The 18,062-nt window shown below is 42.2% G+C and overlaps 2 protein-coding genes across 5 annotated transcripts in view; one reads left to right on the top strand and one right to left on the bottom strand.

Annotated features, from left to right (window-relative positions):
* The window catches only part of LOC125484553 (hexokinase HKDC1-like), a 50,132-nt gene that overhangs the window by 11,396 nt on the left and 20,674 nt on the right, over positions 1 to 18,062 (bottom strand). The window contains exons 4-6 of one of the 4 annotated variants that reach the window (XR_007263386.1): positions 16,851 to 16,967; positions 16,599 to 16,694; positions 7,433 to 7,575 (exon numbers count right to left, since the gene is read on the bottom strand). Coding sequence is in view for 2 of the 4 variants with exons in the window: in XM_048603824.1 (XP_048459781.1) it covers positions 16,563 to 16,694; positions 16,851 to 16,967 (249 nt within the window). In the remaining 2 variants the exon portion in view is untranslated. Of the gene's footprint in view, positions 1 to 5,215; positions 7,576 to 16,465; positions 16,695 to 16,850; positions 16,968 to 18,062 lie in introns of those variants that run through there. The other 3 variants (XM_048603825.1, XR_007263385.1, XM_048603824.1) reach the window with 3 other exon arrangements.
* Positions 1 to 18,062, top strand: part of grk6 (G protein-coupled receptor kinase 6) — a 127,201-nt gene that overhangs the window by 107,247 nt on the left and 1,892 nt on the right. The window lies entirely within an intron of this gene.

Here is an 18,062-nt window from a genome sequence, read left to right as displayed (position 1 = left end):
AGAGATAGTGCAGAGGAGATTTACCAGGGTGCTGCCTGTGCTGCAGGGTCTAAGCTATGAGGAAATATCGAATTGAAGCAGTGAAGGTTTAGTGGGGAGGTCAGGCTGCTGTTTAGGCCATATCTCATCCCCAATTTATAGGAGGGAGTGATTGCACAAGCCAATGGAGGGGAGATTTATCAGGGTGCTGCCTGTGCTGGATGGTCTGAGCAATAAGGAATTATTGAATAAACTGGGGTTGTTTTCTTTTGACTGTAGACAGATGATCAGAGACCAGATAGAAGTCCATAAAATTAAAAAGGGTACTTATAGATGGGAAAGGAGGCATTTTTTCCATTAGTAGTAGAGGGGTTTATAATAAATATGGGAATGTTTTACGATAACAGGTAGAAAACTAAAAAGAAATGAAGGAGAACTATTTGGACCAAGAGGATCCTAAGAGTCTCGCACTCACTGCTGCAATGGATGTTTGAGTCAAAAACTTTCATACTATCCATGCAGTATTTTGACAATCACTTGCATTGCCATAACCTCCAGAACTAAAGGCTAAGAGCTGGAAAATGGCATTTATGTACTTGGATCTTCATTGACTGACATGGCTATTGTTTGACATACTTTCCTCTGTGCTGTGAAGAACAAAAGAGCATAAGAAATAGGAGCAGGAGTTAGCATTTCAGCCCCTCGAGCCTGCTCCATCATTTAATACAATCTTGGCTGATCTCATCTCAACTCCACTTTCCTGCCCAATCTGTGTGCCTGAATGACTACGGCCTGGTGGCTCTGACATCCATCATTTTGAAGTCCTTTGAGAGGTCAGTAATAGAACATAGAACATAGAACATTACAGCACAGTACAGGCCCGTTGGCCCTCGATGTTGCGCCGACCTGTGAAACCATGGCATGCATCAACTCCAGCCTCCCAGATTGCCTCGATCCACTATAATTTGTCAGCCATTGCAATAAATCCACTGCATATGGCATCACCCTGGCTCTTCATGCATCCCAAGAACATCTAGACAACAAAGACATTTGTGTCATACTCCTAGTTATAGACTTTGGCTCCATCTTCAACACCTTATTTCCAACAAAACCCATCTCCTGAGTTTAAGACCTAGGAATCTGCCTTCACCTCTAAAACTGCATCCTCCAGTTCCTGGCCCACAGAACATGATCAATAGGGCAGGCAACAACACCTTGTCCACGATAATCCTCAACACCAGTGCCGTGCATGGCTGGTGTATTCAGCCCCTACTTATACTCCTTATACCCTCACAACTGTGTGGCCACATTCAGTTCTAACTCCATTTACAGATTTGCTGATGACACCACCATAGTGGGTAAGACCTCAAACAACGATGAGACAGAGTACAGGAAAGAGAAAGAGATAGAGAGCTTAGTAGCATGGTGTAAAGACAGCAATCTCCCCCTCAATGTCGGCAAGACAAAGGAACTGGTCGTAGGCATCAGGAAGTGGAGTGGAGGACACCCCACCATCTGTATCAATGGTGCTAGGGTGGAGGTCATTGAGAGCTTCAAGTTCCAAGAAGTAAATATCACCAACAATCAGTCTTGCCACGTCAACACTATAGCCGAGAAAGTACACCAACACCTCTACTTCCTCAGAAGGCTAAGGAAAGTTGTCATGTACACAATGATTCTTGCCAATTTTTATAGATGCGCTATAGAAAGCATCTTATCGAGATGCATCACAGCTTGGTATGGCAACTGCTGTGCTCAGTAGTGCAAGAAATTACGGAGAGTTGTGAATTTAGCCCAGTCCATCATGCAAAGCACCATTCCTTACATTGACTCCGTACACACTTCCTGCTGCATCCAGAAAGCAGCCAACATAATCAAAGACCCCTCCCACCCCTGCTATACTCGCTTCCAACCTCTTCCGTTGGGCCGATACAAAAATTTGAAAACACATACCAACAGATACAAGCTTCTTCCCTGCTGTTATCAGACTTATGAATGGACCTGTCATATATTAGTGTTGATATTTCTCTGCACCTTCTCTGTAAGTGTAACACTATATTAACCTGATGTACTTATGTGTAGTTCAATTTGTACTGGATAATATGCAAAACAATATTTTTCACTGTATTGCAGTACATGTGACAATTATAAATCAAATCTCCTTACCATATTTTTCAGTCTGGTCTTGCTGATAACACTTTAACCTTACACCACCTCGTAATTGACATTTCTATCATGGGAAAAAGACTCCAACTATCCATTCTATCCACGCCTGTCATAATTTTGTAAACATCTATCAGGTTAACCCTCAGCCTCAACATTCAAGTGAAAACAATGACTTGTTAAATTGTCCATCAACATTCATGATGTGAGGTGGCAGGGCTGCAGAGCTCATGTCTGAGCCATAGGTTGTAGAGTCACTTAGCCCTGTCTATCTGTCACTTTTTATGCTTTCTGGCATGCAAGTATTTCCATGTTCTAACTTCACTTGGTTGATACCTTCTTTTTACATATACCTGGTTAACACCCTCCTGCACTCTTTGTTTAACAAGGCTTGATCCCTGGTTCCATGTCATAATTCATCTGCTGCCACTGCCCTTCTATTTGTTAGTTGCCATGTGTTTGGAATGTACTTTCTTTAGAGCCTTGGTAAATTTGTGCAGTGCATCTTGTAGATGGTCCCCTCTGCTGCTCCTGTGCATCAGTGGTTCATGGGGTGAATATTTGTGGATGGCTTGACAATCAAGCAAGCTGATTTGCCCTGTATGGTGTAGAGATTCTTGAGTGTTACTGGAGCTGCATACATCCAGACAAGCAGAGTATTCCATTGCACAGATGGTGAACAGACTTCTTCCTTGATTATTTTAAATAAAAGTTGACCGATGCCTTCAATGTTTACACAGTCGTTCTTGTAAACCCCACTGTATCAACAATCTTCCATTAACTCCCAAGGCTTTGTAGTCATCCTGCTGTCTGATCCATACTGGATTTGGTCACTGTTCCAGAATCTGACTTTTTCATTTTCAACTTCTTCTCAAAAGTAACCAACACTAATAAATTAGTTTCAAATGTAAATGCTAACAATGATATTGAAATGATAATATATATAATCATCTTTGATCACAGACAAAGCAGTGCAAAATAAAATATAATGGTTAAATGTTTGAAAAGAAAGCAAGAATTGTTAGTTGGACAAAGAAAAGCTTACATTACAGACAGCAAGAAAACCTAGTAGTTTGGCTGAGGAGGGAAGTCCCATTCAGAAGTTAAATTTAAGCAAACTCTTCCTTTTGTTTCTAATTTTGCGGAAACCATAGGGAGAGATTTAATTGTATCTTTCTTGAGAAAGTTGCTTAAGAATTGAAGGACTCATGGAGTTTTCTGCAGCAAAATGTTTTCACGAGTAAAGTAACAAATGCTTATTCTATCTTGATCGCTTTGGAAGGAAGAACAAATGAACATTTTATTTAAATGGAGAAAAACTGCAGAAAAATGCAAAACAAAGGGGCTTGGGGGTACTTCTGCATGAAACACAGAAAGCAAGCACATAGGTGCAATATCGGTGTAATCAGGAAGGCTAATAGAATGTTGGCCCTTAAAAGAGCTTGAAATGTTAAGAGTTGGGAAGTCTTACTGCAACTCGATAAAATGCTGGTGAGACCACATCTGGAGAACTGTAAGAAGTTTTGGTTCCCTTATTCCAGGAAAGGCATCATTTCTTTGGAAGCAGTTCAGAGAAGGTTTACTAGGATCATTCCCCAGTATGGAGGGATTGTCTTATGAGCAAAGGCTAAACAAATTGGGACATCACTTGCTGGAGTTTAAAAGAGTGAGAGGTGATCTCAATGAAGAAAGACTCTTAAGGCTCTCACCAATAAATGCTCAGAGGACAGTTCCTCTCAAGGGAAAGTCTAGGATCAGAAGGCATTGTCTCAGATTTAAGGGAAAGCTATGACTACAGAGTCCTTGTGTATACTTAAGGTTGAGATAGATAGTTTCTTATCTGTAGGGGAATCTAGGGTTATGTGGAATGGAGTAAAGGCAGGAAAATGAAGTGAGGATTGACATGCAGCCATGATCCTATTAAATGATGGAGCATGCTTGAGCACAGAATGAACTGCTACTGTTCCAATTTCTTACGGTCAACCTTAAATTAAAACTGAGGTAAAACAGTTTAGTTAAAACTATTTAGTTAAGAGCAGACAGTTACAGCTGTGATACTTGACAGCAATAAGCTTGTTCTGATACAATTATACAATACTGAAGAAGCCCTTTGGCCCATCGAGTCTGTGCCACCAAAAGTGTCCTAATACCTATACTACTCCCACTTTCCACTACTAGACCCATAGCCTTGAATGTTATAACACTTTAAGTGCTCATCCAAGTACTTTTTAAAGGTTGTGAGGATTCCCATCTCAACTACCATCTCAGATAGTGCATTTCAGACCCCCAACCACCCTCTGAGTGAAAAAGTTTATCCTCAAATCCTCTCTAAAACTCTTGCCTTTCACTTGAAAATTATACCTCCTTGTTCTTGACTCTTTGAATAAGGGGAATAGCTGCTTCCTACTGTCCATGCCACTCATTATCTTATACTCCTCTCTCAGGTACCGCCTCAACCTTCTCTGCTCCAAAGAAAATAACCCAACCTTATCCAGGCTCTTCATAGCTGAAATGCTCCATCTCAAGCAACATCTTTCATTCAACATTCTGAAGCTTACTAATTCAGTTTAGGACAGTTAAGGCAAACACCATTTGTTAACTTCACCAAAGGAAAATAAATGTTATAGGATTGCTTAAAAAGCAAGCAATTGCTGGAGAAACGTAGCAGATCTGGCAACATCTGTGAAGAGAGAGACAAAGTTAACCGTCAAGTCCAGATACCCTGCTTCAGTATTGATAGTAGCTAGGAAAACGAATTACTGTTTTTGTTAGCAATCCTATAACACTTATGTTGAAATGCACACTTTCTAAAATGTGAAGCAAATCATGATTACAGAAAAATTCAGCAATAGTATTCCAGTAATAGCTAAGTCTTACTTGGGTGAGCATCACGTATCTGAAATCAAAGGCAGAAACCTCAGTCAGATTCATACAATATTTTTGGCTGACAATAAGTGTTACAAAGTTGTTATATGCAAACTAACAAGATAGCTGGATGAATAAATGAGAATCCAGCTTTAAGGAGAAAATAGAAGCTTTTCCAGTTAATAATAAGGATATTCGAATTAATGAATTAGAGAGAAACCAGATTTTTTTTATTGATGAAAGGGCTCATAAAAAAACAAACACCTGAAACTGCTAGAGAAATTCACCAGGTCTGGCAGCATTTCTTAAAAATTCATTTGTCTGATGTGGGCATCACTCTCTGGCTAGCATTATTGCCCATCCTTAGTTGTCCCTGAGATGGTGGTGGTGAGCAGCCGCCTTCAACTGCTGCAGTCAACCTGCTGTTGGTTGACCTGCAATGGCATCAGGGATGGAATTCCAGGATGTTAACCCGATGACAGTGAAGGAATGGCAATATATTTTCAAGTCAAGATGTTGAGTGGCTTGGAGGGGAACTTGAAGGTGGCGTTCTTCCTATGTATCTGTTGCCATTGTCCTTCTAGATGGAAGTGGTTGTGAGTTTGGAAGGTGCTGTCTGGGGATTTTTAGTGAATTTCTGAAGTTCATCTTGCAGATAGAGCACAGTACTACCACTGAGCATTGGTGGTAGAGGGAGTGGATGCTTGTGGATGTTGTGCCAATCAAGGGGGCTACATTGTCTTTTTTTTTCTTTATTCATTAATGGGAAGGGCGCATTGCTGGCTAGGCAGCATTTATTGGATGGCGTCAAGCTTCTTGAGTGTTGTTGGAGTGGCATCCATCCAGTCAAGTGGAGAGTATTCCATCACACTCCTGACTCGTACCTTCTGGACGGGCTTTCAGGAGTCAGGAGATGAGTTATTCGCCTTTGACCTGCTCTTGTAGCCAGTGTGTTTATATGGCAAATCCAATTGAATTTCTGGTTGATGGTAATGCCCAGGATGTCAATAGTGGGGGATTCAGTGATGGTAACACCACTTAATGTCAAGTAATGGTGGTTAGATTGTCACTTATTGGTGATGTTATGGTGTGTATGTTACTTGCCACTTCACTTGTCAGCCCAAGCCTAGATATTGTCCAGATCTTGTTGCATTTGAACACGGACTGCTTCAATATCCAAGGAGTTGTGAATGGTGTGAACATTGTGCAATCATTGGTGAACATGCCCACTTCTGACCTTATGATGGAGGGAAGGTCATTGATGAAGAAGCTGAAGATGGTTGAGCCTAGAGCACTACCCTGAGGAACTCTTGCAGAGATGTTCTGGAGCTGAGATGACTAACCTCCAACAACCACAACTGTCTTCTCATGTGCCAGGTATGACACATACCTGGAGAGTTTGCCCTCTGATACCCATTGATTCCTGTTTTGCTAGGGCTGTTAGATGCTACACTCAGTTGAATGCAGCCTTGATGTCAAGGACTGTCACTCTCACCTCTCCTCTGGAATTCTGCTCAATTGTCCACGTTTGAACCAAGGCTGTAATGAGGTCAAGAGCTGAGTGGTCCTGGTAGAACACAGACTGGGTGTCACTGAGTAGCTTATTGCTGAGCAGGTGCTGCTTGATGGCACTATTGACTACTGATGATCAAGAGTAGACTAATGGAACAGTAATTGGCTGAGTTAGATTTGTACTGCTTTTTAAATGCATGACATATCTGGGCAATTTTCCACATTGTCAGGTAGATGCCAGTTCTGCAACAATACTGGAAGAACTTGGCTAGGGGAGCAGCAAGTTTGGAGCACATGTCTTCAGTACTAATACCAGAATGTTGTCAGGGACCCTAGCCTTTGCAGTATCCAATGGAACACGGGCAGTTCAGTCCTGGTGGTGGCCAATGAAGACAATGATATATTTCCCAGAGAGTTCAAGAAAGTATTAAGTGTGGGTAAGGAAGGGACTTATGAACCTATTACCTTGGTAAAATTATTTAAAGAGTGACTTAGTAAGTGGAATTGTTCTAAGGTAACCTATTGGATGAATGGATTTCATTCTGGGCAAAGATATGACAGGTTTAAAAGTGGCCATGTATCTGAGAATTTTAGGATAGCAACCTGAGGTTGGAGAAATAGAAATTCTTCATGAGGAACATCTTGAATTAATCCTCACGTGTGTGTGATAGCCAGAGCCCAATCTTTAGAGGTAAAATGAGAGGAACAGGAATCTTTTAGGGAAGATGCATCAAGCGCTCAATCTGGTAGAGTATTTACTGTGAAGATGGATGACAATAAAGAACCAGACCAGAGTGAAGCAGAATTATTTATCATAACTTCCCTGGTTGATGGACAAAAAGATAGACCCTCTTTTACAAAGCTATCACAGTGGGTGTATGTTGAAGAAGACTGACAGTATTGCACAATGTACCTAGATTGGCCCCTTGATGAGAAAGTGGAGACCTCCTCAGAGAGGCCTGGATAAGGGTTGGATTGTGGTCCAATAAGATCCATTTCCTGAGCATCACTGGGAATTCTTAACTATTCTTAAGAATTATGAGATCCCATTGGCACCTGGGAATGAGAAAACAAAATAATGAAGCATGCTTATTGGCCAGGGTTGCATGGAGATAGAACAGAATATTGTAATAACCTGTCAGTTGGTGGGGGGTACACCTAGCAATCAGTTAAATTCATTCACTCATTTCCCAGAGGCACTATCCTGAAGGGATCCACCATTCCTGTATTAACATTATAGTCCACACCAACTTTACACAACTCCACTACGGCGAATGTCTTTAAACCTCATTAATCCACATTTCATTTCAGCATGTCGTGCTCAGAGCTCAGTGTTTTAACTATTGTCACATTCAAATCTGCTGCAACCCAGGGTCAACCTGCCAGGTGATGTTATGTTCCTTGTGGAGACCAAATTTTTGTGATATTGTTTTTAGTTAAATTTCCCTACACACTATGAAGGTGATAATCAATGTGTTTATGCAGTTTTTCACCTGGTATAGGTTACCTAGGAAGATCTAGTCGGATTAGGGATCACATTTTATGGCAAATGGTGTTTAAGAAGGTCTTGTAGATGGGAGTAAAGCAGATTAGCTCATCTGTACACTAGTGTCTTTCTCAAGAGGCTTAGAAAGATTCCCTAAATTCTTATCAAAAAATGATTGAATGATTGCCTGGAAGATCCTGAGGATGGGGAAAATAGAGTCTCTGTTTTCTTATTGTAAAAAATTAGATCCATTTGCTTTGAGTGAGTCCATTGGCATGAAATGTGGGAACCCTTTTCAGTTCATTAACAGAAGATTCATGGCCCAGAAGGAAAGAGCTATTTCTTTTGATTGTGTGTCAAACATTTGAAAAAAAAATTGAAGGCTCATGTTGCAGCTTGGAAACATCCTGGAGTTTCACATGAAATAATGAAAAGTTAAGGGGGAAAGACATTAAGGGTGGCACGGTGGCTCAGTGGTTAGCAAAGTCATCTCAGGAGGTAAGGAACAGCATAAAACTAAAAGAAAATGCTTACAAAAATGCGAAGAACACTACAGATCCCACAGAATGGGACAAATACAAAGACAACAAATGGCTATAAAGTTGCTTATAAGAGTGGCTGAAAAGGATTATGGCAGGAAACTTACAAAAGGCATAAAAGATATTGAGAAGAGATTTTATAGTTACATAAAGGGAAAGTGGCGGTTTAATAGTACTGCTTGCCCACTGAAGGCTGAGGGTGAACATATGGGCAGCACGGTGGCTCAGTGGTTAGCACTGTTGCCTCACAGTGCCGGAGGCCCGGGTTTGATTCCACCCTTGGGTGACTGTCTGTGTGGAGTTTGCACATTCTCCCCGTTTCTGCGTGGGTTTCCTTCGGGTGCTCCGGTTTCCTCCTACAGTCCAAAGATGTGCAGGCTAGGTGGATTGGCCATGCTAAATTATCTGTAGTGTTCAGGGATGTGTAGATTAGGTGGGTTATAGGGGGATGGTCTGGGTGGGATGCTCTGAGGTTGGGTGTGGACTTGTTGGGTTGAAGGGCCTGTTTCCACACTGTAAGGATTCTATGTTCTATTCTCAATGACCATGGGGAAAAGGCAGGCATGCTGAATGATTATTTTGCTTCAGCATTCACAGCAGAAAAGAAATAACTTGCCAAGAAGTCCCAATGAAATGAATCAAGGATAGGATCTAAATAAAATTAGGTTAAAAAATTAATGGAACTGAAGTATGACAAATCCCCAAGACCCATCCACAGGTGTTAATGGAGGCAGGGGAGAGCATTGACAATGCTCTAATCATAATATTTCTGAATTCCCTGGATTCAGAAGTTGTACATCTTGATTGGTGATTTGCTTATGGTGTTCTGCTTTTTAAGAAAGGTTACAGAGGAAAGTCAGGGAATTACAGACCAGTCAGCCTGAAATCTGTGGTGGGGAAATTGTTGGAGTCAAGGATAAGGTAACTGATCACCTCGAAATTTTTCAGTTAATCAGGGAGAGTTAGCATGGATTCATGAAGGTCTGACAAATGTCTGATTCGTGTCTGACAAATCTCATAGAGTTATTTGAAGTGGTGACAAAGATTGTGGAGAGAGGTAAGCCAAAGAATGTTGTTTATATGGACTTTGGGAAGGCTTTTGATAAAAGTTCCACATGACAGACTGTTAGCTAAGGTTGGAATTTATTGATATGTATTCAAATTTGCAGGATGTGAATCGTGGTGTCATGCAGGACAGGCCTCAATTATTCACAATATTCATTAACGACGGCAGCACAGTGGTTGGGCAGCATAGTGGTTCAGTGGTTAGCACTGCTGCCTTAGCACAAGGAAGCTAGTTCAATTCCACCTGTGGGTGACTGGTGGAGTTTGCACAATCTCCTCATGTCTCCATGGGTTTCTTCTGGATGCTCTGGTTTCTTCCCATGGTGCAAGTGGTTTGGTGGTTTGGCCATGCTAAATTGCCAGTAGTATCTGGGGATGTGCAGGCTAGATGGATTAGCTGTGGGAAATGGAGGGTTACAGGGAGGGACGTGGGGTCTTTCTGGGATGCTCTTTGGAGGGTTAGTATGGACTCAATGGGCCAAATGGTCTGCTTCCACACTATAGGAATTCTGTGATTTGGGTAATGGCATTAAAAGTCAAATATCCAAATTTGCTGATTACACAAAATTGGGCAATATTGCAGACAGTGTTGATGACAGCATAAAACTATAACAGGATATTAATTAGGTGAATGGGCAAAGCTGTGGCAAATGGATTTTAATATAAGTAAGTGTGTGGTCATCCATTTTGGACTGTCAAAAGATAGAATAGGGTATTATTATAGAAAGCATAAAGTTAAATACAGTGGATGTCCAACAAGGTTTGGGGCTTCAGGTTCATAGCTCTTTAAAATGTCAGGAAAAGCTGTAGAAAATAGTCAAAAGGCAAATGGACTTATGGTCTTCATATCTAAAGGGCTGGCGAATCCAGATGCTGACATTATGCTGCAGTTATACAAATCTCTAGTTAAACCTCAAATAGTACCATGAACAGATCTGGGCACTCCTTAGGAAGGATGCTTTGGCCTCAGAGGGAGTTCAATACAGATTTACAAAGATGATACCTGGATTTCAAAGGCTAATTTATGAGGTAGATGAGACAAATTAGGCCTTTATTCTCTAGAATTTAGAAGATTAAGGGGTGACCCCTTCAGGATATTAAGAGGGAAAGTCAGGGTTAGAGATAAACTATTTCTACAGGTTGAAGATTCTAGAACCAGGAGGCATATTCTAAGAATTAGGGCTAGTCCATTCAGGAGAGGTGTTAGAAAACGTTCCTACATGCAAAGTGTTATGGAGGTTTGGAACTCACTTCCTAAAATGGCAGTTAATGCTAATTCAATTGTTAAATTTAAATGTAAGATAGAAAATTTTTATTTAGTAAGATATCAAAGCAGGCATATGGCATATACATATCAGCCATGATCATATTGAATTGTGGATCAGGCTTGAAGGGCTGAATGGCACACTCCTGTTCCTATGTTCTTAAACCTCGGTGTTTGTAATTCTGGATGAGACCCCAAATGACGTAATGCAGTTCTGGTTGCCTCACTGTAAGAAAGATATCTAGGCTTTGGAGAGGGTGTACAGGGGTTTATCAGTTAGAAGGGTCACTGGATCTGAAATGTTAACTCTGCTTACTCTCCACAGATGCTGCCAGTCCTGCTGAGTTTCTCCAGCAATTTCTATTTTTGTTTCAGTTTATCAGGATGTTGCCTGGATTGGAGAAAATTGCTATATGGAGAGTTTAGACAAATTTGGACTATTTTCACGAGAGTATTCGAGACTGAGGGGTGACCTGATAGAATAAAGGCATGGATAGAGTGAATAGTTGGAATCTTTCTCCCAGGGTGGAAATGTCAAATATGAGGTGGGATAGATTTAAGATGAGAGGGGTAAAGTTCAAAGCAGATGTGCGAGGCACATTTTTTACACAGTAGGTGGCTACAATGCGCTGCCAGGGGAGGTGGTAGAAGCTGAGATGATAACAACATTTAAGAGGCAATTAGGCAGACACATGAATAGCCAGGGAACAGAGGGATTCAGACCATATGAGGGTAGATGGAATTGGTTTAGAATGGCATCATGGTTGGTCAAAGGGCCTGTTCCCATGATGTACCGTTCTATGTTTACGATAGACCAACGTACTATGTCTTCACATAGAACTAACAGGTTAACAGAACACTGGCACAAGGAACAGGAAGGAGGAGGCTAGTATGTAGGAAAAATGGCTGAAAGACAGGAGATAATAAAACATGGTGAATAGCTGTTTTTCAGACTGGAGAATGTTTGACAATGCTGTTTCACAACTGTCAGTGTTAGGACCGTGGCACATATTGGATACTGAGATTGTCATGGACAGATATGGTTAATATGAACTGATTCAGTCAGATGTTTGTGATAACAAAGAACCCATTTTCCACATGGCTGGTTATGACAGAGATGGATAAATACAGATTGCAGCAAGAATCACTCTGATCATCACACTCACAGCACTTTATCTCAAAGTATACATGAACAATATTATAATTGACATAGTATTCAATAAGAACAAGAAATAATGGTTGAGCCTGGGTCTGTTGGATTAGAGTAAGAAACATGACAGTCAGTTACTGAGTCAGTTACTTAGCAGGTTAGTTGGTTATTAGGATGAGTCAACAATTGGGTCAATCAGATATAAAGTCATAAAGTCATAGAGTAATACAGCATGGAAACAGGCCCTTCAGCCCAAACTGGTCCATGCTGAAATGGTGCCCACTCAGCTAGTTCCAATTGCCCGCATTTGGTCCATATCCCTCTAAATTCTTCCCATCCACGTACTTATCTAAATGCTTTTTAAATATTCCTATTGTACCTGCCTCAACCACTTTCTCTGGCAGCCCATTCCATACACGCACCGCTCTCCGCATGAAGAAGTGGCTCTCAGTTACAGGGTCAGTAAGTCACAAGGTTAGTCAGATACCTCGTTAGTAGATCAGTCAATTGATGGGTCAATTAGTAACCAGGTAGTCGGTTTTCGGGTCAGTCAGTTACCAGGTTCAATCAATCATGGGGTCAGACAGTTACTGGGTCACTCAGATACAAGTGTACTAGATGATGAGCTAGACTATTAATCCAGAAACTCAGCTCATGATCTGGGGACTTGGCTTTGAAACCTGCCGCAGCAGGTGTTGGAATTTGAGTTCAATTTTTTAAAAATCTGGAATAAGAATCTACTGATCACTGTGATATCATTGTTGATTGTCGGAAAAACACATCTGGTTCACTAATGTCCTTCAGGGAAGGAAATCTGCCACCCTCATCTGGTCTGGCCTACATTTGACTCCAGACCCACAGCAATGTGTTGCCTCTCAATTGCCCTCTGAAATGGCCGAGCAAGCCATTCAGTTCTACCAATCACTACAAAGTCTCAATGAAATGAAACCGGATGGATCACCTAACATCGACCGAGGCACGAGAAAAGGCAACAGCAGAAACATCCCTGTCGACCCTGCAAAGTCCTCCTCACTAACATATGGGGGCTAGTTGTAAAATTGGGAGGGCTGTCTCACAGACTAGTCAAGCAACAGCCTGCCATAGCCATACTCACGGAATCATACCTTACAGACAATGTCCCAGGCACCACCATCACCATGCCTGGATATGTCCTGTCTAACTGGCAGGACAGACTTAGCAGAGGTGGCGCCACATGATATACTGTTGGGAGGAAGTTGCTCTGGGAGTCCTCAAGATTGTCTCCAGACCCCCATGAAGTCTCATGGCTTCAGGTTAAACATGGGGAAGGAAAACTCCTGCTGATTGCCACATACTGTCCTCCCTCAGCTTATGAATCGGTACTCCTCAATGCTGAGCAACACTTGGAGGAAGCACTGAGGATGGAAAGGGCACAAAAGGTACTCTGGGTGGGGAATTTCAATGTCCACCACAAAGAGTGGCTTGGCAGAAGTACTATTGATCGAGCTGGTCAGGTTCTAAAGAACATAGCTGCTAGACTGAGTCTGCGGCAGGTCATGAGGGAACCAACAAGAAGGAAAAACATACTTGACCTCATCCTAACCAATCTGCCAGCTGTAGTTGCACCTGTCCATAACAGTATCGGTAAGAGTGACTACCGCATAGACCTTGTGGAGAATAATTCCCACCATCACATTGAAAATAACTTCACATAGTGTTGTGTGGCACTATCACCGTTCTGAATGGGTCAGACATCAAACAGATCTAACAACTCAGGACTGGGCATCCATGAGATGCTGTGGGCCATCTACAGCAGCAGAATTATACTCCAGCACAATCTTAACCTCATGGCCTGGCATATTCCACCCACCCCACCCCCCCACTCCCCCTCCAACCATGACAATCAAGCCAGGGGACCAACCCTGGTTCAACGGAGAGTGCAGGAGGGCATGCCAGGAGCAGCACTAGGCATACCTAAAGATGAGGTGTCAACCTAGTGAAGCCACCAAACAGGATTACTTGCATGACAAACAGCAGAAGTAGCAAGTGATAGACAGAGCTAAGTGATCCCACAACCAGTGGATCAGAACTAAGCTCTGCAGTCCTGCAACATCCAGTCATGAATGGTAGTGGACAAGTAAATAACTCACTGGAGAAGGAGACATCTTCACAATTATTCCCATCCTCAATGATGGAAGAGCCCAGCACATCAGTGCAAAAGATAAAGCTGAAGCATTCACAGCAATCTTCAGCCAGAAGTGCCAAGTGGATGATCCAGTTCGGCCTCCTCCATTGGTACCCAGTATTACAGATACCAGTCTTCAGCCAATTTGACTCACTCCATGTGATATCGAGAAATGGTTGGAGATACTAGATATTGCAAACAGTACAGGCCCTGACAACATTCCGCAACAGTAATGAAGACTTGTACTCCAGAACTTGCCGCTCCCCCAGCCAAGCTGTTCCAGTACAGTTACAACACAGGTATCTACCCCACAATTTGGAAAATTGCCCAAGTACATAAAAAGCAGGACAAATCCAAACGGCCAATTACCGCCCCATCAGTCTACTCTTGATCATCAGTAAAGTGATGGGAGGTGTCATCAACAGTGCTATCAAGCAGCACCTGCAATAATCTGCTTAGTGATGCCAATTTGGGTTCCACCAGGTCCAGTCAGCTCCTGATCTTATTACAGGCTTGGTTCAAACATGGACAAAACAGCTGAATTCCGGAGATGAGGTAACAGTGACAGCCCTTGACATCAAGGCTTCATTCGACCGAGTATGGCATCAAGGAGCCCTAGCAAAACTGGAATCAATGGGTATCGGGGGAAAACTCCCCAGTGGGTACAGTCATACCTGACACATAGGAAGATGGTCGTGGTTGTTGGAGGTCAATCATCTCAGCTCCAGGACATCTCTGCAGGAATTCCTCAGGGTAATGTCCTTAGCCCAACCACCTTCAGCTGCTTCATCAACAACCGTCCCTGCATCATAAGGTCAAAAGTAGGGATGTTCGCCAATGATTGCACAATGTTCAGCACCATTCGTGACTCCTCAGGTACGGAAGCAGTCCATGTTCAAACGCAACAAGATCTAGACAATATCCAGGCTTGGGCTGACAAGTGGCAAGTAACACTCGCGCCACACAAATGCCAGTCTATGACCATCACGAATAACAGACAATCTAACCACCGCCTCTTGTCATTCAACAGGCTTACCATCACTGAATCCCCCACTGTTAACATCCTGGGGGTTATCATTGACCAGAAACTCAACTGGACTCATCACATAAACATAGTGGCTACAAGAGCAAGTCAGAAGCTAGGAATACTGCAGCGAGTAACTCACCTCCTGACTCCTCAAAGCCTGTCTGCTGTCTACAAGGCACAAGTCAAGAGAGTGATGGAATACTCCCACTTGCCTGGATAAGTGCAGCCCCAACGACATTCAAGAAGCTTGATACCATCCAGGGCAAAGCAGACTGCTTGACTGGCACTAGATCCACAAGCATCCACTCCCTCCACCACCGATGCTCAGTAGCAGCAGTGTGTACTACCTACAAGATGCACTGCAGAAATTCACCAAAGATCATCAGACAGCCGAAGGACAAGGGCAGCAGGTAAATGGAAATGCCATGACCTTCAAGTTGTGGATGTAAAGTGGATAAGTGGATGTAAAGTTCTGAGTGTAACTTGATACAGATTGGATTGTACTGAGTGAGATAGGAATGACGCAGACATCCATTAGTTGAGTTCTCACCTGTTCTAAGCCAATCTGTTTGTAGGGGGAGGAAAAAGTGAATCTCAGAGGAAGAGGCTCGTTGATGTTTTGGTTTGACAGGAACCTTGCGATAAAGTCCACAATGTTAGCCACTCACCATCCTGACTTGGAAATGTATCGCCGTTTCTTTACTGTTGCTGGGTTAAAGTTCTGGAAATCCCTCCCTAATGGCATTGTGGGTCAACCCACAGCAGGTGGACAGCAGCGGTTCTAGAAGGCAGCTCACCACAACGTTTCAAGGGCAACTAGAGATGGGCAATAAATGCTGGCCAGCCAGCGATGCCCACATCCCACAAATGAATAGAAAAAAAATAGTGGGTCAGTGAGTTACCAGGGTTAGTAAGATACCAAGCTCATTCAGTTACTGAGTTAGTCAGTTATCAGGATAGTAGATCAAATCAGTTAGCAGTTCTGTAAGTTATTGGGTCAGTCAGTTTTCATGTCAGTCAGTTACCATGTCTATCACTTACCATGTCTGTTAGTTACTATGTCTGTCAGGGTCAGTCAGTTACCAGGTCAGTCAGTTATTGGGTCAGTCAGTTACCAGGGTAGCCAATCAGTCAGTTAACAAGGTCAGTCACTTACTGGATCAGTTAGTTAACAGGTCAGTCAGTTACCAGGGTAACAGGTCAGTTAGCAGTGTCAGTTAGTTAGCGGGTCAGTCAGTGACCAGGCTGATGGATCAGTCAGTTCGCAGAGTGAGTTAATTATTGGGTCAGTCAGTTACCAGGTCTGTCAGTTATTTGGTCAGTCAGTTATCAGGTCTGAAAGTCTGGGTCAGTCACCCTCAGCACCTGAACTGAAAGGTATTACCTGCCAGCGTTGAATGGCTTCTCGCAAGAGCTGTACCACATCCTTTCCTACACAGTGTGGAATATTGAATCCCTTGGTCCAATTTAGCAGGATCCCCTACAGAGTCGAGCAGAGCTGTGATTAATAAGAGCCTGAAATGTGACGTTCATCACTCTAGTGAGTGGATGTAAAGCTCTGAGTATAACTTGATACAGGTTGAATTGTACTGAGTGACACAGGATTGAGGCAGACATCAATCAGTTGAGCTCTCACCTGATCTAAGCCAATCTGTTTGTAGGGGAAGGAAAAAGTGAATCCCAGAGAAAGTGGCTCCTTGATGTTTTGGTTTGACAGGAACCTTGCAATGCAGTCCACAATGTAATCAAAGAGCTACAAAAGAGCAGAGATTAGAGTTTGTCCCAGAACAAACATGGGGACAGTATCAAACAAAATAAATCACCTCAGCATGAAGCCAATGCAAGTCATCAGCTATTGGATTGTTTTAAAATGGTTTCTTGACCTTGAAGAGGGATGTCTTGTGTTATAATGAAGATTGAGAATGAAGAAATATTCATGTTGTAATCTTATTGGAGTTTGGTCAGGACAGGGTGGAACATGGAGATTGTTAAATATTATATTTTGCATTATTACACAATCAATGTATTATCATTTTCTATCTTTTCATATGAATTGTTTTTTCGTAAATTTTTGAAAGAAGAAAAGGCAGCAATCTGTCAATGTCTAGTCCTGTTGGTATGACGTTAAATTCCTAGCTGTCGAAGGGAACAAGCATATTGGGAATTAATTAATTAATTTTTCACTGTGCAAACTTGATGATGAAATAGGGGATATCAAAATCATATTGTTAGATAATAGTTATGCTGATCAGATCATTTCTTACAGTATAATACTCAAACTCAACTCCTGGTTAGAAGTAAGATATGTCAAATGTTTTAGATACCAGGGAGGTTGGTTATTTCATGCTGCTACTCTGCAGTTTAAAAAAGGGCTCTTGTGGTGTAGTGGTAGTCTCCAGAAGGCCCAAGTACAAGTCCAAGAGGGACTCAGAGGTTTGCAACAATAGGTTGGTCAGAAAATATTTTATAATTAATTCATCCCCTCACTATCATAACCAGTTCTCGACTCTCCAGCCAATTAAAACATCTTCTCAGTATCTACCCTGTCAAACTCTCTCAATAAGGTATAACCACATTCTTAGAATCATACAGTACAGAAGAAATTTTTTGGCTCATCGAGTCTGTACCACCAGAGACACTACTACGTATGCAAGTCCAACTTTCCTGAACTGAGCACATGGCCTTGAATGCTACAACATTTCAAGTGCTCATCCAAGTAATTTTTTTAAAGGTTGTGAGATTTTTCCACTCATCTACACTCCAGACTATGCATTCCAGATTCCCACCATCCTCTGGGTGAAAAGATTTCTCTTTAAATCCCCTTTGCCAGGCAATGAAGCCCGCACCC

The sequence above is a fragment of the Rhincodon typus genome, chromosome 12, assembly GCF_021869965.1.
Source record: "Rhincodon typus isolate 14 chromosome 12, sRhiTyp1.1, whole genome shotgun sequence".
Lineage (NCBI taxonomy): Eukaryota > Metazoa > Chordata > Chondrichthyes > Orectolobiformes > Rhincodontidae > Rhincodon > Rhincodon typus.
The sequence above is the reverse complement of the archived record's forward strand: the minus strand, read 5'-3'. Positions and strand labels throughout refer to the sequence as shown.